Source organism: Aquarana catesbeiana, linkage group LG08 (genome assembly GCF_042186555.1).
Source record: "Aquarana catesbeiana isolate 2022-GZ linkage group LG08, ASM4218655v1, whole genome shotgun sequence".
Lineage (NCBI taxonomy): Eukaryota > Metazoa > Chordata > Amphibia > Anura > Ranidae > Aquarana > Aquarana catesbeiana.
In genome coordinates, this window is record NC_133331.1 from 47,505,804 (window position 1) to 47,528,784 (window position 22,981).

The following is a 22,981-nucleotide window of genomic DNA, read 5'->3' on the forward strand; positions in this document are numbered from 1 at the left end:
GGTCGGGTATATCCCTTCACAGCATGGTACTCCTGTCTCCCATACTCTATGGTCGGGTATATCCCTTCACAGCATGGTACTCCTGTCTCCCATACTCTATGGTCGGGTATATCCCTTCACAGCATGGTACTCCTGTCTCCCAGACTCTATGGTCGGGTATATCCCTTCACAGCATGAGGCTTGTACTGTCTTCCATTCTGTATGAATGGATTGGTGTGCATCACTTTGTGGGTAAAGTTTAAAAACAAAGATCAAGCTCTTATAAGAAGCCGTGTTCCTGAAACAGTAGTGGGGACGATAAAATGACCAGAATTAAAGCAAGCAAACGTCTCAGATTTCTCGTTTAAGCTAAGAGGTGGAAAAGTTTATAAACCAGTTAAAATCTGGAAAATGGATTGTATGTGATAATGAGACAGAGGAATGGCGAAACTCCAAAAGCTTTATATACATTATATTACCAAAAGTATTGGGACGCCTGCCTTTAATGGCATCCCAGTCTTAGTCCGTAGGGTTCAATATTGAGTTGGCCCACTCTTTGCAGCTATAACAGCTTCAACTCTTCTGGGAAGGCTGTCCACAAGGTTTAGGAGTGTGTCTATGGGAATGTTTGACCATTTTTCCAGAAGCGCATTTGTGAGGTCACGGACTGATGTGGACGAGAAGGCCTGGCTTGCAGTCTCTACTCTCATTCATGCCAAAGGTGTTCTATCGGGTTGAGGTCAGGACTCTGTGCAGGCCAGTCAAGTTCCTCCACCCCAAACTCGCTCATCCATGTCTTTATGGACCTTGCTTTGTGCACTGGTGAGCAGTCATGTTGGAACAGGAAGGGGCCATCCCCAAATTCCCACAAAGTTGGGGGCATGAAATTGTCCAAAATGTCTTGGTATGCTGACACCTTAAGAGTTCCTTTCACTGGAGCTAAGGGGCCAAGCCTAACCTCTGAAAAACAACCCCCACACCATAATCCCACCTCCACCAAATGATTTGGACCAGTGCACAAAGCAAGGTCCATAAAGGCATGGATGAGCGGGTTTGGGGTGGAGGAACTTGACTGTCCTGCACAGAGTCCTGACCTCAACCTGATAAAACACCTTTGGGAAGAATTAGAGCGGAGACTGTGAGCCAGCCCTTCTCATCCACATCAGTGCCTGGCCTCACAAATTTGCTTCTGCAAGAATGCTCAAACATTCCCATAGACACACTACTAAACCTTGTGGACAGCCTTCCCAAAGGAGTTGAAGCTGTTATAGCTGCAAAGGTTGGGCCAACTCAATATTGAACCTTACGGAGGGGATGCCATTAAAGTTCATGTGCGTGTAAAGGCAAGCATCCCAATACTTTTGGTAACAGTGTAGGTAGGACAAAAGTGAGAGAAAATATATTTAAAATTGCAGCATTTTATTTCATTTAGAGGCATCCTCCCCTCCATCATGATCGCTTCCCTCCATAGTGACTCCTCCAGTCCATAATATTATTCCAAGTAATGGGCCTCACACCAATGCGATGACTTCTACAGTGTACACTATGTTCCATAGAGATCCCACATTGCAGTGCCTCATACTGAGAAACAGACCCCACACCACTGTACACTGCCTCATACCAAAGAAGCCCCACATGACCACACAGTGTCTCATACCGAGGAATTGGTTCCCACATACCAATGCCATGGCTCACGTTTTTTAAATGTGTGTTTTTTTGTGTGTTTTTTTAAGGTGAATGCTACCAAAAAAGAAAATGTCATGCTGACCAAAGAAGTTTTTGACCAGCGTAAGCTTTTAGAAAAGTACAACAGAGGTAAGATCATATGATTCTTTGTTTTAATAGTGTCTGCCCCTCCCACAATGGTGAGATTTCCTGCAGTAGTTTGTGTCTTTGCCCCTCCCACAATGGTGAGATTTCCTGCAGTAGTTTGTGTCTCTGCCCCTCCCACAATGGTGAGATTTCCTGCAGTGGTTTGTGTCTCTGCCCCTCCCACAATGTGAGATTTCCTGCAGTAGTTTGTGTCTCTGCCCCTCCCACAATGTGAGATTTCCTGCAGTAGTTTGTGTCTCTGCCCCTCCCACAATGTGAGATTTCCTGCAGTAGTTTGTGTCTCTGCCCCTCCCACAATGTGAGATTTCCTGCAGTACTTTGTGTCTCTGCCCCTCCCACAATGTGAGATTTCCTGCTATAGTTTGTGTCTCTGTCCCTCCCACAATGGTGAGATTTCCTGCAGTAGTTTGTGTCTCTGCCCCTCCCACAATGGTGAAATTTCCTGCAGTAGCTTGTGTCTCTGTCCCTCCCACAATGGTGAGATTTCCTGCAGTAGTTTGTGTCTTCGCCCCTCCCACAATGTGAGATTTCCTGCAGTAGTTTGTGTCTCTGCCCCTCCCACAATGTGAGATTTCCTGCAGTACTTTGTGTCTCTGCCCCTCCCACAATGTGAGATTTCCTGCTATAGTTTGTGTCTCTGTCCCTCCCACAATGGTGAGATTTCCTGCAGTAGTTTGTGTCTCTGCCCCTCCCACAATGGTGAGATTTCCTGCAGTAGCTTGTGTCTCTGTCCCTCCCACAATGGTGAGATTTCCTGCAGTAGTTTGTGTCTTCGCCCCTCCCACAATGGTGAGATTTCCTGCTATAGTTTGTGTCTCTGTCCCTCCCACAATGGTGAGATTTCCTGCAGTACTTTGTGTCTCTGCCCCTCCCACAATGTGAGATTTCCTGCTATAGTTTGTGTCTCTGTCCCTCCCACAATGGTGAGATTTCCTGCAGTAGTTTGTGTCTCTGCCCCTCCCACAATGGTGAGATTTCCTGCAGTAGCTTGTGTCTCTGTCCCTCCCACAATGGTGAGATTTCCTGCAGTAGTTTGTGTCTTCGCCCCTCCCACAATGGTGAGATTTCCTGCTATAGTTTGTGTCTCTGTCCCTCCCACAATGGTGAGATTTCCTGCAGTAGTTTGTGTCTCTGTCCCTCCCACAATGGTGAGATTTCCTGCAGTAGTTTGTGTCTCTGCCCCTCCCACAATGGTGAGATTTCCTGCAGTAGATTGTGTCTCTGCCCCTCCCACAATGATGAGACTTCCATGCTATTAGTATATAACTCTTGTTTTCCCCTTCCTTTCCTTCTTGTATATTTGTGTATTCCATCCTTCAGCCTTGACTTTGTAGTTGGCTCGGTGGTTTTGGTAAAAAGGGCAGGACTCGTCCACCTGTTGGCATGTTTCTGCATCGGTTAAACACTTGGCAATGCTTGGATGACACTTTTGACTTGTTTGCTAACACGTCTCTTCTGCCATGCTGAATTTCTGCCTCAATAATTGCCGGCTTTTGATTAGCAATTAAAGTCCTTTGAAGAAAAAGTGGCATGAATATTAATGCACTGCGTTGGGGAAGGAGAGGCGCTGGCAGCTCGCAATGGCCTCTGATTATAATGACTGTGTTTTTGCTGCGTTGGCCGGGGGAGGGGGGGGGAGCTGTTTGTGGTTGGACTCTGGAGCAGCTCATTGGTTAATAGGATTAGAAACTTAGGCTAATTGCTGCACATTTCAGCCAGCAAGCCCCGAAATTTTCAGAAGTGATAGAAGCTGCTTTCACAGCGCACTCCGTGGCCTCGCAGCCATCGGAGGGAGGAGGGTGTTATTGTTTTTTTTTCTGGAGATTGGCCACTTCCTGCCCACCTCTCATGTTTGGCTTTTCAGAGTTGATTGCAGGCGTGATGAGGAATTATAACAACCCTCCTAATTTCCCTGTTCATTATCCTCCTTGTCTGCATTGTTGAGTGTGGACCTTGGACCCTCCGCCTTCCCCCCATCTAGCCATTTTGCGGCGCTGCAATTCCAACCAGCTTTATACACGTGTTATGATTGCACAATGATAACAATGTTTAGAACAGTGGGGAAAGAAAATGGAATTGTATGGTATATCACTAGCAAGCTAACCAGAAGGAGTTCCAGCTTCCCCTATCTTTCTGTAGGGGGATCACCAACTGGAGGAAAAATGTCCTGATTCCCCTATATTGTTCTTTAGTGGGATCACCAGCAGAAGGAAGAAGGTTCCGATTCCCCAGTAATAGATCTCTATGTTGTGGGATCACCAGCAGAAGGAAGAAGGTTCCAATTCCCCTATAATAGATCTTTATGTAGTGGGATCACCAGCAGAAGGAAGAAGGTTCTGATTCCCCTATAATTTATCTTTATGTATTGGGATCACCAGCAGTAGGAAGAAGGTTCTGATTCCCCTATAATTTATCTTTATGTATTGGGATCACCAGCAGTAGGAAGAAGGTTCTGATTCCCCTATAATAGATCTCTATGTAGTGGGATCACCAGCAGAAGGAAGAGGATTCTGATTGCCCTATAGTAGATCTTTATATTGTGAGATCACCAGCAGAAGGAAGAGGATTCTGATTGCCCTATAGTAGATCTTTATATAGTGGGATCACCATCAGAAGGAGGAAGGTTCTGATTTCCCTATAATAGATCATTATGTAGAGGGATCACTAGCAGAAGGAGGAAGGTTCTGATTCCCCTATAATAGATCTTTATGTAGTGGGATCACTAGCAGAAGGAAGAAGGTTCTGATTTCCCTATAATAGATCTTTATGTAGTGGGATCATCAGCAGAAGGAAGAGGATTCTGATTTCCCTATAATAGATTGTTATGTAGAGGGATCACTAGCAGAAGGAAGAAGGTTCTGATTTCCCTATATAGCTCTATGGTTATCACTCGAGGGATCCCTGGCAGGAGGAAAGATGTCCAAATTCTCAGGCTTGAGAAGAGGTCAGACATTACCATATTTCTTTTTATCTCGAATGTTGTCTCATGGTGGAGGTAACTTCTTAAACAAACGGGATACTTATTTCCCAAGCCCATCAGTCAGGTCTCCAAATGCTAGGCCGAGGCTCGTCCTATTCCCTGTATGCTAAATACATTCAGCAAAAAGAGCCAGGCTGTACTGCATAAGATTTAAAAGTGGACCTCTGCAATTAAGCCCCGTTTTGTGGGTGAAACGCGTATAGTAGGAGGTCACAGGAGGTGATTGTTTGTCCATTTGTTGGGAGCAATAAACTTGCCAGCTTTTATATTCATTGAAGTGTCGCTGACAGTCTTTTTTGGGTTTTATAAGGTCCTTGTAAAATCGATCCAAAACTGCTGCTTTTTTTTTTTTAAAACAATGGTTCTTTGTAGGTCTGTAGCCTTTTGATATAAAATACCAGCAACCATAAGGACATAGGTAGCAGTATAGCCATTGTGCAGGGGATGAGTGCCATGCTCCAAAGTACAGTGCTCATGATTGTGTGAAACTTGTCTGTTTTCCTGCAGTGTCTGTCCTGGCGGTGGAGGAATATGAAGATCTACAGAACAGCCTAGAAATGGAAAAGGACCTGCGTGAGAGAGCAGAGAAACTGGCCCATGAGGTAAGACACAAGGCCAGGGTCACTGCTGCACCTTTTGGGAGCCACATCTTCATTTGTGGTCTAGAGTGTCCTAGAACTACAGTGTCGGTAAAAATGAAATAATGTCTGGTCAAATCCAAATAGCTTACGAACAGTATATATATAGGAGGCGCAAGAGAGGTGTGACCGCATGTTAAAACATAGAATTCTCTATTAACGCTTTTTACACTGCTGTACAGTCTTAGATACTTCAAGCAAACATTTACATTAACATGATTGTAAAGGTTTTATATGCAGATCCCCCCCAATACTTACCTAAGACCCTCATCTCCAAAAACAGCAATACCCAACTTGCTAAAATGAGTACAAAAGTTCTCAAAACTTTCGGGCTCATCATTGAACCAATATCAAACCATAGCCTTGAATGTTAGCTTGCCAAAATCCATGATCAATCTGTTGCGTAGCAATTTTGAATTTTTTTAGAAGACTATTGAGTCTATTCCTTATTTGGGGATTAACCTGAACTCATCCATAGAAACTGTATACTCCAAAAATGATCCATCTCATATGAAACAACTTATAGCTGACCTGGACAAATGGTCCAGCTTGCCTCTTTCTTGGGAGATTTCATTCTGTTAAAATGAATATATTACCCAGACTGCTTTACTTTTTTAGAGCACTTCCCATAGTGGTCATGAAAGGGGAGCATACTACGGCTACCAAATAAAATTATCCATTTTGTTTGGGCCATAGAAAACCCCATGTGAATAGGCTTACTAGATTCACGCCAAAGTTTTTTGGAGGTTTAGGACTCCACATTTTCACGCAGTTCAGATAGCACAGCTAGCTTATCCTACGGTAAGAGGACCTTCTCCTCAGTGGGTTTCTAGAGAAGCCCTTTTGTGCTCCCTTGGATCCATCGAAGCCCTAATGTGGATTCTCAATAGGCTACGACCTCCAATCTTGCTCCCTACACTATCGTATTTGCTTGCTATTTTAGAGAGAAAAATCTTTCTTCGCCCCATATTGCTTTAGCTCCCCTCCTTAATAAACCTATAATTTACTCCTGGCCTTCTTCCACGTCAGTTTCACTGGTGAGAAAATAAAGGACTCCTCCAAAAAGATTATTTTTTTTAATTGGTAATGACTTCTGTAGTCTGGGACACTATCAAAACAAATTACTATTACCTTCAACTGAACAGTTCTAATACATCCAAATTACATTATATCTCCATACCATACTTGAAGGTTCTGCCTGTCTGTTGTCACTGATGTTGTTTGAGGTCTCCTGTAAAACCTGGGACTCGCCCAAGAGTCACATCTTTATCATACAGTATATAATCTCTTAACGAATCTAGAGCATAAACTAGCACACTGTATATATAAAATTGGGAACAAGATCTCGGCATCACATTAGAGTTATCGGACAGACAGGAATTAGCTAATGACTTATCCAAAATATATATATTAATACTTCCCTAATAGAATCCAACTATAAAACACTGGTATCTGGTACCTACTAGGGTAGCGAAAATGCATCTACAAGCTTCCTCTGACTGCTTTTAGATGTTGTTGCCACACAGGCACAATGTTCTATATATATGGTGGCTGTGTCCCAAAGTAACCAGGTTCTGGATCAGGGTCTTCAATTTCATTTGCACTGCTACTACAGTGATCTCAACTAGCTTCTGGATCCTGTGCCGAGCAGCTGCGGCTGTTTGCGAATTCATGAGGTCAGCTGCTCAGCAAGCGCTGCTCACTCTTCACATGTTCTCAATGAATGCTAAGTGTTCTCTGATTGGATGAGGTGGAGAGGCAGGGCGGTGACATCACAGAAATTGTGGTTCGGTATTGTCTTCAATGAAGATCACAATAACTTGTTTTCATTTTCCAGATGATCATCGAACAGAATAAACTGAAGCGACAGAGCTGTCTCCTGCTGCAGGAGTGCGCCCCCAGCGAGCAGATGCTGAATGCGTTGGAGGAGAACGCCAGGCTGACCCAACTGCTGGAGGAAAGCCGCATCCAGCATCAGCAAAAGGTGACCCAACCAATCCGAGACCATTCACTTCTACAGAGACCCCACCCAACTTCTCCTGAACTAAAACATCCCTGAGCCTCACCAGATTGAGTACTCCCACAGCTCAGAGTATTTCATGAGAGAGAAGTTAGATAGAGGAAGGTGCAAAGCTTTTTACTCTTTTTTTTTTTTTTTTTGTCTCATTAGGGAGGGGGGAAGGTAGTATAATTAGTAAATTTGTGACAAGATAATTTAGTCTTTTTTCTTGCAAGTTGTTTATTTGGGTGTTCTTAATGTAAAATATGGAATACAAGAATGTATAATATTGAATGGGAATGTTGAAGTCTATTATAAAAATTAAAATTTGATTATAAAAAAAAGATCGAGGAAGGTGCAAAGCGTTTTAGGAGAGGAGAGGAAAAGAGACCTTTGGCCTCACAGAATAATTCTGGAGAGGAGAGTTATATAGAGGAAGAAGAAGTAAATGCCTCCAGTAGCACAAACAATTTCAGGAGATGAGTATTAGAGGAAGGAGCAGATTCCTCCAGCAGAGTATTTCAGGAGAGGAGAGTAAGATATAGAAGAGAGGCAGTGTTATCCAACAGAGCAGATTATTTCAGGAGAGGAGAGTTAGATAGCGGAAGGAACAGAGTCCTCCAGCAAAGCAGAGTATTTTAGGAGAGGAGAGTTAGAGGAAGGAGCAGAGTTCTCTAGCAGAACAGAGTATTCCAGAAGAGAGGAATTAGAAAAAGGAGCAGTAACCTCCAGCAGTGCAGAGTATTTCAGGAGACTGAATTTCATTATGTATAATCTTGTACCTTGTTCCGTATAATAAGGTGAAGGAGTTGGAGGATCAGTTGGCGGAGGACCGGCTTAGGAAGGAGATTCAGAGTCTGAAGAAGCAGCTGGAGATAATGGAGGAAGAAAAGAAGGATCTGGAGGTGAAGCTGTTCAGTTCAGAGTCATTAGTAAAAGACCTGAAACACTCAGGTATGGAGATTTGTTTTATATGATTGGAGGGGAAAGGGGAGTTTTAGGAAATAAAACGCTTCCCAATATTAGTGTAAGGCTAAATTCACATCTATGCATGTTGCTTTTGAGCGTTTCTGCAGTGCTTTTTGTGGTGCTTGATGCGTTTTTGGACACGTGTTGTTACCGCGATTTTACTGCGATTTGCGTTTTTTTTTAACACTGTATATAGCTGGTTGCTAAGGAGGGGGCCAGAAAGCCGGCCGCCGCGTCCTTAACAACCGATGAGTCATCAGTTGTCAGCGGGCTTCCCGCTGAATGTTAAAAAAAAAAAGAATTGCCGTCTAAAAAAAATCTGCGCCCCCCCCACCCCAAAGCACCTTACCCCCAAGGGTCTCTTCCCGACAACCCTTGCCAGGTGGTTGTCCGGGTCTGTGGGCAGGGGGCTTATGGGAATCTGGAAGCCCTCTTTAAGTAGGGGGCCCCCACGCCCCTTTGTAACGTCACGGACCCATCATGCCCCGGGTGGTGATGTCACAAGGGGGCGTGGCCTCTGAATGACATATTCCGATTGCCACGCCCCCATCATTATTTAAGAAATGCAGGGCATTGGCGCCGACAGATCAGCGGGACGCAGCATCGGATGAGGGTCATCGGCGGGAGCGGCGGCAGAGGAAGAAGAACACCGGACAAAGAAGACAGAAGAAAGAGTGGAAGAAGAAGCAGGGGGAGAAGGAGAGGACCGGAGGATGAAGATGCAGGAGATGATGGAGGAAGACCGAAGTAAGAAGCGGAGAAGAAGAAGATTTTTAATAAAAGACTTGTCAAAAACTGTCTACTGTATTTATTAACACTACACTACTTTTTTTTTAGTGAATGGGTAGGGGTACAATGTACCCCATACTCATTCACATGGGGGGGGGCTGGGATCTGGGGGCCAACTTGTCAAAGGGGGCTTCCAGATTCCGATAAGTCCCCCGCCCAGAGACCCCGACAACCATCGGGCAAGGGTTGTCGGGAAGAGGCCCTTGTCCCCATCAACATGGAAGCAAGGTGCTTTGGGGTGGGGGGCACAGAGCCCCGCCGCCCCAAAGCACCCATCCCCCATGTTGAGGGCATGTGGCCTGGTATGGTTTGGGGGGGCGCTCGCTCGTACCCTCCCTTTCCTGACCTGCCGGGCTTCATGCTCGGATAAGGGTCTGGTATAGATTTTGGGGGGACCCCCACGACATTTAAAAAAAAAAATTTTGGCATGGCGTTCCCCTCCGAATCCATACTAGACCCAAGGGCCTGGTATGGACCTGGGGGGACCCCATGCTGTTTTTTTTTCACAATTGATGACTCATCGGTTGTTAAGGCCCCCTCCTTAGCAACCAGCTATATACAGTGTAAAAAAAAAAATAAAAAAACCCTCAAATCGCGGCAAAATCGCAGTAAAAACACGGTTCTTGCATTTTGGATACGGGTCCATTGAATTCTATTACATGCGAAGCGCTGCATTTTGCAGGAAAAATAGTCCCCAACCCTTTCCAAAAACGCAGAGGCACAAAAATGCATTGATGTGAACATGTTCCATAGGAACCCATGTTAAAAAATTTCCCTGCATTTCTGCAAAATGCATCAAAAAACGCTTTAGTGTGAATCGAGCCTTTACACAACACTTTCCTTGGCATAAATGTCTCTGTAGGCTTCACGTGTCTCGTCCAGTGTCTGTGGCAATTTCTGGTGTCCTGGAAGCAGTGCTGTTTCTGGGCAGAGCACAGCTTGTACAGTGACCTCTAAAGTTGGCCATAGATGGATCGTTTTTGTTTTGATTGGCCAGCCGGCTGATCAAAAAAAAAAATTAACAGATTTTCCTATTTACACATTTGAGGTGGATGAAAGGAATCCTCCCCGCTGCACCAGGGACGTACCGTCTTCGGGAGGGAGAGGAGGAGAAGCGGCATTCAGTGGCTGCAGGAGGGAAATAGAGAGATCGGCTCCTCTATATGCAGCCCGCCCCACTGCTCCTTCTATCCAGCTTTTTCTGCTGCCCCTCCCCCCCCCCGTGGGATCTCCAGCCCCTATGCTCTCTCCTGGTGTGTTCCTTGGCGTTCATGATGCTGTTTGTTCACTAAGGTTCTCTAACAAACCTCTGAGAATCAATCACACATATATGGACTCTATTTATTAGGTGACTTCTGAAGGCAATTGGTTCCACTAGATTTTAGTTAGGGGTATCAGAGTAAAGGGGGCTGAACACAAATGCACCCCACACTTTTCACATATTTATTTGTAAAAAAATATTGAAAACCGTTTATCATTTTCCTTCCACTTCACAATTTTGTGCCACTTTGTGTTGGTCTATCACATAAAATCCCAATAAAATACATTTAAGTTTTTGGTTGCAACATGACAAAATTTCAAGGGGTATGAATACTTTTTCAAGGCACTGTATATATATCTATCTATAAATTAATATTTATCCTATCATTTTATAATTAATTATAGTAGTTAACATTAAATAATTATACAGTAGTTGGACAACAATAAATGTCATAAGTAATCATTAAAACATAATTATTGTTTAGTAATAATTGTTATATAGTAATTAAGAATATATATATTTTTTATTAATAATTATGTAATAATAATAAGGTAATAATTTATCTCATCAATGAAATAAACGGGATTAGTCAAGCGGTGAGGTAGGCTAATCCAACAATAGCTGAGCAGGTTCTCCTCCATGTTTTGTTCAGATTTCCTGACTAATTACAGACAACATTGCCAGGTCAGTGGGCAGTGATTGTCTCTCGCCCTTGTTACCATTTCACTACATTGTAATTCTGGGGATTAGGAGGACGGTGGAGGGTTTGGGGAAATTTGTGTGTGATGAGAACTGGACATTAACCTGCTTTCTCTATGCCTCGCCTGCTCTTTATATTGGCTCTCTGTTTTTTCTGGCAATCAATATCGCCTCCATTAAAGAGAAAAGCGCTGTCTCATTAGCAGAAAGCAATATTGCAGTAGATGAGTAATTAGTGCTGTATCTATTGTTGCATCGCAACTTTCTAAAATGAAAAGTCTCCCCTTAATGCCCTCTTATCCGGCAATGAGAAGATGACATTGTCAAAAGACAGAAACTGGAACTTTTCATTCTATTGAGGTCAGCAGATTAGTGTTAATTAAGTCTCTGCATCTCATTCAGGGTCCCTCCTGCACAGGACGGAGTTCACTTGTGGTTGGTGGACAATCATCCTGTAGGATGACATGAAACAAAGATGTACAGGAGCATTGGCCGAGCCTCCTTGTTTGCGCCACATCACAGGTCTCATCCGTATTTCTGGGGAAAGTAGAGGACATCCTTACCCTAAGGTCAGCTACTAAGGGGATGTCTGTGGTGTTTGGAGCTAAGCTTTGTAAGATTGTTCTCTGACTCAACTATATATGATAATGAGAGACAGTCCTCTTATGTCAGTGGATGTTTACCTTCCGATCTTTATTTTCTCATCTCTTCTTCCCTGAGGGATCTCATCTCTGACATTCTCACCTCTTCTTCCTTGAGAGATTTCATCCTTGACATTCTCGCCTCTTCTTCCTTCGAGAAATCATTCTTAACACTTACTTCTTCCCTGAGAGATCCCAGCCTCTTATTCCTAGAGAGACTTTCTTGACAGGCTCCTCTCTTCCTCGCTGAGATATCTCATCCTTGACAATATTGGCTCTTCTTACCTTCATCCCTGAGAGATCTCATCCCTGACATTTTTACCTCTTATTCCTTGAGAGACCTTTATCCTTAACAATCTCCTCTCTTCTTCCCTGAGAGATCTCATCCTTGACCGAATTGGCTCTTCCTCCATTCTTCCCTGAGAGATCTCACCCCTGACACTCTCACCTCTTCTTCCCTGAGAAATCTCACCCCTGACAGTTTTACCTCTTCTTCCCTGAGAGATCTCATTCCTGACACTATCATCGCTTCTTCCCTGAGACGTCTCATCTCTGACATTCTCATCTCTTCTTCCTTCGAGAGTCCTTTTCCTTGACAGCCTCCTCTAGTCTTCCCTGAGAGATCTCATCCCTGACACTCTCACCTCTAATTCCTTGAGAGATCTTATCTTTGACAGTCTCCTCTCTTCTTCCCCGAATAATCTCATCTTTGACCATATCAGCTCTTCTTACCTTCTTCCATGAGAGTTCTCACCCCTGACACTCTTACCTCTTCTTCCATGAGATCTAATCTTTGACCATATCAGCTCTTCTTACCTTCTTCCTTGAGAGATCTCATCCCTGACTTTTTTACCTCTTATTCCTTGTGAGAACTTATCCTTGACAGTCTCCTCTCTTCTTCCCTGAGAGATCTCATCCTTGACCGTAATGCCTCTTCTTCCCTTCTTCCCTGAGAGATCTCACCCCTGACACTCTCACCTCTTCCTCCCTGAGAGATCTCATCCCTGATGGTCTCTGCTCCTCAAAGAGTTGCTCCAGAACACTTTTTCAGATAAGTTTGGTAGATTTTAGTAAGGTGTGTGTGTGTTTTTCACCACAAGACCATAACTGAAATCCCTTGAATCTGGCGTAATATAACATTACTAAACACACCTTTTTCATCACTCTTCCATTATTTTGCATTTTTCCATCTGTGTGCCTCATTTTTTAATATTGCAAGTTTATAAGCTAAACAAAACCGTTAAATAATGTCAGCCATTATTTTAGCAATCCTGATAAAGAGGCCCTGTACATGTGATGTTGGTACAAATTACACTGTTCCAGGCAACCTTATGTAGCGGCCAGCCGCGGGTGCACACCTTTTCAGGATCTGCCTTATCCCCTACAGACAAACATGTAATCTGCACTCCACTGTGTTTTTTTCCTTAACCGCAACAAGCTTTATTGACACCAGATTAGATCAAAGTGTATCGAAGGTACTAGCTTTTGAATATAGCTTGCTATGCGTCAGGCTGTATTTGAAGTTCACTGGCAGTTTCCACCAATAACATGGGCTTAATAATAGGTGACCTTGCATGTCACGTTGTGAGAGGACGATAATAGAACGGTGACATGGTGACAGCAGAAAAAAAATTATTGTCTTTTGTTGGTGGGATCACATCGGCGCTGTGCTGGGGTTGCTGTATTTAAAATCTCCCAGAGTATTTTTACCTCCTCTGGTTTGTGATGAAGAATCTTCTTATAAATAATGTCTTAATCCAGAAACCTCTCACTGAGATGATAAACACTAGTACATGGAATTCTGCCAGGCTCCACCTTACAAACGACTCGGTGTCTGCTACACCTCTCTCCCAATCCCTCCATTGGCCACCACTCCGCTAACAAATTAAATTCAAAATACTTACAATAACTTACAAAGCCATCCACAACCTGGCCCCCAGCTACATCACTAATCTGGTCTCAAAATACCAAGCAAATCGTCCACTTCGCTCCTCCCAAGACCTGCTCTCTAGCTCTCTTGTCATCTCATCCCATGCTCGCCTCCATGACTTCTTCCAGGCCTTTCCCATCCTCTGTCGGTCTATCTCCTACTTTGTCTACTTTCAGACGATCCCTGAAAACTCATCTCTTCAGAGAAGCCTATCTGACCCCCACCTAACAACTCTACATTTATTTTCACCATCAGCACATCCCCCACAGTTATTACCTTTTGTATCTCCTGACCCTCCCCCATGGACTGGAAGCTCTAACAAGCAGGGCCATCTGATCCCTACTATATTAAAGCGTATTGTATTTGTACTGTCTATCCCCAAGTTGTGAAGCGCTGCGTAAACTATATAAATTCTGTATAAAAATAATAATTCTGAAGGTGTTAAAGGGGACCTGTCATGACAGAATACAAGGTCTGGTACTGCTCATCACTGCTTGTGAAAATACAACTAGAATGGCTGTCATGCTGATCATTTGGTTTCAGCATTTTGGTTCATTAATCCAGAACAATAATGCAGTGATGGAAGCCAGAGGATTGATATGACAGCCAGGCAGATAGTACTTTCAGGAGGAGTGCTTACAGTAGCAGCTTGCATAGGACCAACCGGCTTTCTTTGCCATAAGGCTGGACTAGATCGGTTCATGGGTAGGCAGGTTCCTGGAGTAAGTTTGGATTAGGCGGATGTGTATGAACCTGTTGAGGGTAGTGGGATCTGCAGACTAAATGCAGCACAGGAAAGATCTGGTCGTCTTCAGTGTTATTGGTCATGACTTATTGTCTTTTTCTGAGCAGTGCAAGAGCTCCAGAAACGAGTACATCAGGCTGAGAATCCGCCACCTCCTCCTCCGCCACCGCCGCCACCTCTCCCGCCTCCTCCGCCGGCCAACCCCATCCGGTAAGACTGTCGTCTTCAGGTACAGAAATAAATCTGTCATCATTAGAAATTAGCTGTGATGGTGCCTGTATGATGAAAGGGGTAGTACCCCAGAATAGCTTTTTTTCTCATTTAAAGTGTTACTAATCCCGCAACAGTAAAATGGGTCTGTATATGCAGTAAAACATGCTTCTTATACTCACTGTGGAACCTAAGGGATTAACCCTCCGCATTATGTACAAAGGCTATTTGATCCTGTCTTCACTGATCCTCCCCTTCTTCCACAGTCCCTAATCCATCTGCTGACAGTACAGAGCCTTGGGGGTGCTCTGCACATGCCCAGTTTGCTGTGTATTGGTAGAGAGTTTTTTATTTATTTTTAATTGGGAGTGTGCATGTGATCAGCACAGGGCCAATCAGCACTGTCCAGACAGAGGGTCAGAGGTCATGCAGCCTCATAGGACAGTCAGAGGAGAATGAAAACTCCTCCTACAGGCTTTAACCAGACACTGATAGAAGTCACAAGACTCCTATTTACTGCTGATGAGAAAAGGTATTTAGCAGTTTATATTTACTAAAATAATTGCACTTCCATGTTCTGTGTACTGTGGGAGACCAGATATAGTGAATGCAGGCTCCTGGGTTTAGTAACACTTTAAGCAGAACTCCAGGCTGACAGCTGGAATACACATTTTTGAGCAGTCTTAAGCCGGCCGTAGATGGATAGAATTTTGGCCGTCTCAGCAGGAGCCGGACGAATTTCAATCCATCTGTATGCAGGCTGGTTTTACTGAAGTCGATCCACCCGCTGTTTGAATGAAAAAAATAAAAAAACAACATATATACCCTGCATAAAAGTGATGTGTATGAGGGATGTGGCACCCCTATGTCAGGTAATTGATGGTATATATGTGCTGTGTTGGGAATTAAGGGGTTTTTGTGACACTGACTCGCCCTCTGTTCCCCAACTCCCCCCAGGTCCCTCATGTCCATTATTCGGAAGAAACCCTCGCAGGCGAGTAGCTCCGTGAAGAAGGAAATTGCCTCCCAGTCAGAGTCCGGTAAGAAAAGAATTACGTCTGTGAATTTAGAAAACAGATTTTCAGGGAAATTACTTATTCCGCCAAATCCAGAGTGATAATCCTTCTGGATGGAGATAATGATTCTGCCATGGGCCAAACTGTGATAGAAATAATGTGTGTAAGTACTTAAAGCTGAACTCTGAGCACAAAAACTTTCACTTAAAGGAGAAGTACAGCCAAAGCTCATTTGGCTGTACTTCTCCTGTGGATCACAGGAGTGCAGTTTGTTCTGCACTCCTGTGATGCGTTTTCAGCAGACAGGGGTCTGAAATTCACTGTCAGTTGAGATCACAGAGCCGGCTCAGGCAAGATCGCAACAATAAAGTCGAGATCTGGCCAAATGCCTGGACCCGCACTCGGCTGAGCCTCTCTGCAGGCCGCTGAGAGCCTAAGCTGGCTGCTCCCACCCCATAGTGCAGTGAGCATGGGTGGGGAGGATGGGGGCTGAGTAGAGAGCGGTGACTGACAGTCACCAGCTCTCTAAGAACGGAGGGATCAGCGATATTTGTTTGCTCAGTTCTCAGTCTTAGAGTCGGCAGGGTACAGCACCTAGTTAAGTATGATTTTTGAAAGAAAAAGGCCAACTTCTCTTTTAAATATATTCCTCAATAGCCACAGTACCCACAATGATTGGATTTGTAGCAGAGCAGATCAGTCTTCAGGTCCAGGCCAATGATTTCTGGCCTGGACCTGCTGATTGGTTCTGGCGAATGAAAATGCTTCCTCTGTCTGTAAGTGTAAACACAGACAGGGGAAGTGATGTCATCTCCCTCTCTGGAATTATTTTCTGTTCCAGGGAGAGGAGAGAGAACATCTTACTGTGAGTTGCACAACACTACACTAACACCAGTAGGTACACTTGTCACCCCCCCGATTGGCCCCCCCCCCAGTTAACCCCTTCACTCCCTGTCACTGTGTCACCAATTGCAATTTTCAGATTTTTCACTGATCACTGCATTGGTGTCACTTGTGACTCTAATCAGTGTTAGGGCAATGGCAATTAGTAGTAGGCCCTGTTAGGTCTAGGGTACCCCCCAAACCCCCCTAATAAAGGTTTAACCCCTTGATCACCCCCCTAGTTAACCCTTTCACCCCGTCTCCGTGTCACTAATAGATCTTTTTTCTGATCGCCGTATTAGTGTCATGGGTGACGCTGGTTAGTCCCCAGTAGTTTAGGGTTCCCAAAAACGCAGTGTTAGCAGGTTACCTGCTAGCACCCGAGTTTAGCCCCTCTACACAGCCTAGCCCACCCAAGTGCAGTATCAATCAATTACTGTCACTTACAAAACACATAACTGCAGCGTTTGCAGAGACAGGCCTGATCCCTGCGAACGCTAACAGTTTTTTTGGTAGCGTTTGAAGCAGTCACTGACAGTCAGGTGCTCTTTTTTTTTCCTGTGAGTTTCACTAGTTGTACCAGTAAATTTAGAGGCCACAATGTCCAATCGAAGGTACACTAGTGAAGAGGCCTACACGTTTCTAAGCATGACAGATGAGAGTGAAGAGGAAGTCACCCATCTGTCAGATTCAGGCTCAGAACACGATCCTGTAGACAGCAGCGGCACCCTGACAGATATCTCTGACGGCTGAGTAGTGGTCCCTGCCAAGGTCAGACGTCCCCGACCCCGTTCTTCTGCTGTTGTTGAAGTGCAAGAACTGTAGGGCTCTCGTATGGAGCAGAGAGCCAGCACTAGTGCTGCTCATCCTTCTGGTGAACTGGCAAGCACCAGCGGCCTAGTACATCCTGGTCGTAGTCAAACCAGCACTGCAGTATCATGTGGTGACGTGGCGAGTTCCATAAGTGCAGTTCAAGCTGGTGCGGTGGCTAGCACAAGTAGTGTCTTGCAGCCACCAAAAAGACAAAGACAGGCCCCTTCAGCCCATACTGCCCTTCCTGCTGCATTTGCCAATCCGAATTGGGAGCCCACCACTTCTGTAGCACCCGTACTTCCCCCATTCACTGGCCAACCTGGAATTCAGGTGGAAATAGTTGATTTTACGCCTCTTGATTTTTATTTGCTGTTTTTTACGGAAGATCTCTATAGATCTATTGTGGACCAAAGCAATTTGTATGCTGGTCAATTCATCACCTCTAATCCCCAGTTGACCCTTGCCAGAGATCGAAGACCTATCACATTCTCCGAATTTAAGACCTTTCTGGGCCTATCCCTCCTCATGGACATAACTAAAAAAAAGTGAGTTGCGCTCATATTGGTCCACTGACCCAATTCACCATATGCCCGTGTTTTCTGGCTCCATGACCAGGGCTAGATACAAGCAGATCTTGCGATTTATGCACTTCAACGACAATGAACTCTGTCATCTTCGGGGTGACCCTGAATACGATTGACTCCACAAAATTCGGCCCCTCGTAAACCACTTCAACCAACAGTTTGCAGCCTTGTTTACTCCCCATCAAGTTGTCTGCGTTGATGAGTCCCTGATTAAGTTTTCTGGCCACTTGTCATTCAAACAGTACCTTCCCAGCAAGCGTGTCAGATATGGGGTCAAGATGTATAAGCTCTGTAAAAGGGCCACAGGCTGTACATATAGTTTTATGGTTTACGAGGGAAGAGATAGTCACGTGGAGCCGGAGAACTGCCCAGACTACATAGGGAGTGCTGGTAAGATTGTGTGGGACTCGGTGTCACCCTTATTTGGAAAGGGGTACCACTTGTATGTGGACAATTATTACACAAGCGTGCCACTTTTTAGTCACTTGTTTGATCATGGAATTGGCATTGGAATTGTGGCACCATGTGATCTAATCGCCTGGGCTTACCCCAGCGGTTTGTAGATTCCCGTCTTAGGCTGGGGGAGAGACCCTGCTTGAGAAGTAATAATTTGCTCGCTGTGAAATGAAGGGATTCACGGAATGTTTTCCTTCTGTCCTCCTTTAATGCAGAAACGACGGTCCAAATTCATACAGCGACTGGTGTTGTGAAGAAACCCTTCTGTGTCCACGAATACAACCTTAACATGGGAGGGATGGACCTCAACGACCAGTTGATGGCGCTGTATTCAATTGCCCGTAAGGCCAGACGCTGGTATAAAAAAGTGTCTGTATACTTATTCCAATTGGCTCCGCTGAACGCTTCTGTGCTATACAAAGCGTCAGGACACACTGGATCCTTCCTTAAATTCCAGGAAGAGATCGTCAGAGCCCTTCTGTATCCAGATGGTGCTGTGCCCCAACTTCCCAATGCAAATGCAGTAAGCTGGCTGCATGGGAGGCATTTTCTGTATGTCCTCCCTGGTACCCCTACCCAACGATCACCCCAAAGAAGATGTTGTGTCTGTAGCAAGTGCAGATATAGGCCGTGACACCCGCTATTATTGTCCCTCCTATCCTGACCATGATGGTGAATGTTTTGAACGCTACCATACACTAGTGGAGTATTAGCGTAGGGTACAGCACTGCACAGACTAGGACAAACTTTCACAGGGTCTCCAAAGATGCATTTTGAGAGACCCGAACCTGGAACCGTTACAGTTACAGGTACAAATAAAAGTGTAAAAAAAAATAAAAAAAAAAGTTAAAAGAAAAAAAAAATGTATAAAATAAAAAAGACAAAAATAGTTGTTTTATTGCTTTCTCTATTGTTCTACTTTTTTTACAATGTTAACTATGTTTTATCATGTTTGCTTTTCAGGTATGTAACTCTTTTATACTTTACTGTTTACTGTGTTTTATTGTTAACCATTATTTTTTTTTTTCAGGTACGCCATTCAGCTGCAGAATTGATTTATTTATCTTGACAGCAACAGCGTTTGCTCACACGATACGTAAATCAGTGACTCCAGTGCTGTAGAAGGTGATTTCACCCCCCCAGTTAAAAAAAAAATGGTGCATGTATGCCCATCATTAGAAGTGGGTCAATGCAGGGCGGTATTCTAATAGTGGGCATACCCACCGATCAATATCTTTTTATCTTTCAGCCCACAGGCTGCATGAAAAAAAAGAACATTACAATATATGCCCAACAAGGACCAGCAACGTACTGGTATGTTGCTGGACTTTGGTTATACCAGAATGATGCCTGCAGGTTTAGGTATCATCTTGCTATTGTTCTCTTCAGCCAGTCGGCTTTCATGTAAAAGCAATCCTAGTGGCTAATTAGCTGCTAGACTGCTTTTACAAGCAGCGGGAGGGAATGCCCCTCCCCCCCGTCTTCCTTGGTTTTCTCGGGCTCTCCTGTCCCACCGGGGAATCTGATAATGCAGCTGGTTGCTCTGCCAGCTGACCATAGAGCTGATTGAAGATCAGAATGGCTCCAATCATCTCTATGGCCTAAGAAACCGGAAGCTACGAGCATTTCATGACTTCGGTTTCGCTGGATATAAACAGCACCATTGGGAAAGCATCTGATCACACCAATCTTGGTGTGGTCAGATGCTTTGAGGGCAGAGGAGAGATATAGAGTCTAATTGACCCATTTTTGTAAAAGTAAAATAAGAAAAAAAAAATAAGGAAAAGAAAAAAAAAAGGAACACCTCTCCCCCTTGCTCGCGCGCAAATACGAACGCAAGCGTCGGTCTTGTATCATATGTAAACAGCAATTGCACAATGCGTGTGAGGTATCGCCACGAACGTCAGATCGAGGGCAGTCATTTTAGCAGTAGACCTCCTCTGTAAATCTAAAGTGGTAACCTGTAAAGGCTTTTTAAAATGTATGTATTTTCTCGCCTGCTGCACGTTTATACGCAATTTTAAAGCATGTCGTGTTTGGTATCTATGTACTCGCCATAAGATTATCCTTTATATTTTATCAAACATTTGAGCAATATAGTGTGTTTTAATGCATTAAAATTCAGAACATTTTCCAAAGAAATTGCGTTTAAAAAATTGTTGCGCAAATACTGTGTGAAAGAAAAAAAATTGCAACACCCACCATTTTAATCTGTAGTGCCTTTGCTTTAAAAAAAATATATAATGTTTTGGGGTTCAGAGTAATTTTCTAGCAAAAAATATTTTTCCATGTAAACAGAAATTGTCAGAAAGGGCTTTTGTCTTGTGGTTAGAAGAGTGGGTGATGTGTGGCATAAGCTTCTAATGTTGTACATAAATTTCCAGGACAGGTCAAACCCCCCCCCCAAATGACCTCTTTTTGGAAAGTAGACACCCCAAGCCATTTGCTGATAAGCATGTTGAGTCCATGGAATATTTTATATTTTGCCACAAGTTTCGGGAAAATTACAAACTTTTTAACTTTTTTTTTTTTTTTTTTTGCACAAAGTTGTCACTTAATGAGATACAGTAGAACCTTAGATTGTAAGCTTGTAATCCAAAGCACTTGTATATCAAAACAAATTTCCCCATAAGAAATAATGGAAACTCAAATGATTTGTTCCACAACCATTTATTCATAGGTCCTTCAGTTTAGAGTGCATATCAAAAGATTTTAGCAATGTGTGTGTAACCATAAAAGGTCCATCCTCAAATGGAACCCTCCACCAGTGGATTAGAAGCAAAATCCAGCAAGAACTACAGCGTATAAAAGAGAAGAGAGGTGTTTTGCTTGTCTTACAAAATGCTCTCAAACCAAGGTTTTACTGTATTGCTCAAACATGCCATGGGCATATGTGGAATGACACCCCAAAATACATTCTACTGCTTCTCCTGAGTACGGGGATACCACATGTGTGAGACTTTTTGGGAGCCTAGCCGCGTACAGGACCCCGAAAATCATCATCGCCTTCAGGCTTTCTAAGGGTGTAAAATGGTGATTTCACTTCCTCACTACCTATCAGTTTCGGAGGCCATGAAATGTCAAAATGGCACAAACTCCCCCCAAATGACCCCATTTTGGAAAGTAGATACTTCAAGCTATTTGCTGAGAGGTATGTTGTGTCCATGGAATATTTATATACCTCATGTGTGAGACTTTTTGGGAATCTAGCCGCGTACAGGGCCCCAAAAACCAATCACCGCCTTCAGGATTTCTAAAGGCGTAAAGTTGTGATTACGGAGGCTCTGAAATGTCCAGATAGCACAAAACCCCCCCAAATGACCCCATTTTGGAAAGTAGACACCCCAAGGTATTTGATAAGAGGCATGGTGAGTATTTTGCAGCTCTCATTTGTTTTTGAAAATGAAGAAAGAAAAACTTTTTTTTTTTTTTCAATTTTCAAAACCTTGTGACAAAAAGCGATATCTGCAAAATACTCAACATGTCTCTCAGCAAATAGCTTGGGGTGTCTACTTTCCAAAATGGGGTCATTTGGGGGGTTTTGTGCCACCTGGGCATTTCATGGCCTTTGAAACTGTGATAGGCAGTGAAGAGTGAAATCAAAAATTTACGCCCCTAGAAATCCTGAAGGCGGTGATTGGTTTTCGGGGCCCCGTACGCGGCTAGGCTCCTAAAAAGTCTCACACATGTGGTATCCCCATACTCAGGAGAAGCAGCTGAATGTATTTTGGGGTGTAATTCACATATAACCATGCCATGTTTGAGCAATATATCATTTCAGTGAAAACTTTGTATTTATTTTGTTGTCATTTCTCAATCACTTGTGACAAAAAAATAAAATATTCAATGTGCTTAATAAGCCTCTCAGCAAATTCCTTGGGGTGTCTACTTTCCAAAATGGGGTCATTTGGGGGGGTTTGTACTGCCCTGCCATTTTAGCACCTCAAGAAATGACATAGGCAGTCATAATCTAAAAGCTGTGTAAATTCCAGAAAATGTACCCTAGTTTGTAGACGCTATAACTTTTGCGCAAACCAATAAATATACACTTAAATATATATACACACTTATTGGAATTTTTTTTACCAAAGACATGTGGCTGAATGCTTTTTGGCCTAAATGTATGACTAAAATTGAGTTTATTGTATTTTTTTTATAGCAAAAAATTAGAAAATATCATTTAAAAAAAAAAAAAATTTCAGTCTTTTCTCGTTTATATTACAAAAAATAAAAACCGCAGAGGTGATCAAATACCACCAAATGAAAGCTCTGTTTGTAGGGAAAAAAGGACGCACATTTCGTTTGGGTACAGCATTGCATGTATCCATCTATGGACAGGCTGATTGTACCTAAGCTGATCCATTGATCGACTTTTGACTTTGGAACAGTCAGCATGTCCGATTTCTAGCATGCATTATTAGCTGTAATCATTGTGTTCTTCCTACAGATACAGCTCCCTGCACCCCTCCAAACCCTGGGAGAACACGGGAGCTCCGCAGGGGGACATTCCACCATCAACACTGACTGTGTTCATGGGGGAATCGAGCGATTTTCTTT

At 43.7% G+C, this 22,981-nt stretch overlaps 1 protein-coding gene across 13 annotated transcripts in view; it reads left to right on the forward strand.

Moving 5' to 3' along the window:
• Window positions 1–22,981, forward strand: part of SHTN1 (shootin 1) — a 185,359-nt gene that overhangs the window by 111,800 nt on the left and 50,578 nt on the right. For all 13 annotated transcript variants that reach the window (XR_012235636.1, XR_012235639.1, XR_012235640.1 and 10 more), the window contains exons 7-12: window positions 1,713–1,794; window positions 5,300–5,394; window positions 7,268–7,414; window positions 8,230–8,383; window positions 14,571–14,673; window positions 15,631–15,713. Coding sequence is in view for 4 of the 13 variants with exons in the window: in XM_073595793.1 (XP_073451894.1) it covers window positions 1,713–1,794; window positions 5,300–5,394; window positions 7,268–7,414; window positions 8,230–8,383; window positions 14,571–14,673; window positions 15,631–15,713 (664 nt within the window). In the remaining 9 variants the exon portion in view is untranslated. The remainder of the gene's footprint in view (window positions 1–1,712; window positions 1,795–5,299; window positions 5,395–7,267; window positions 7,415–8,229; window positions 8,384–14,570; window positions 14,674–15,630; window positions 15,714–22,981) is intronic.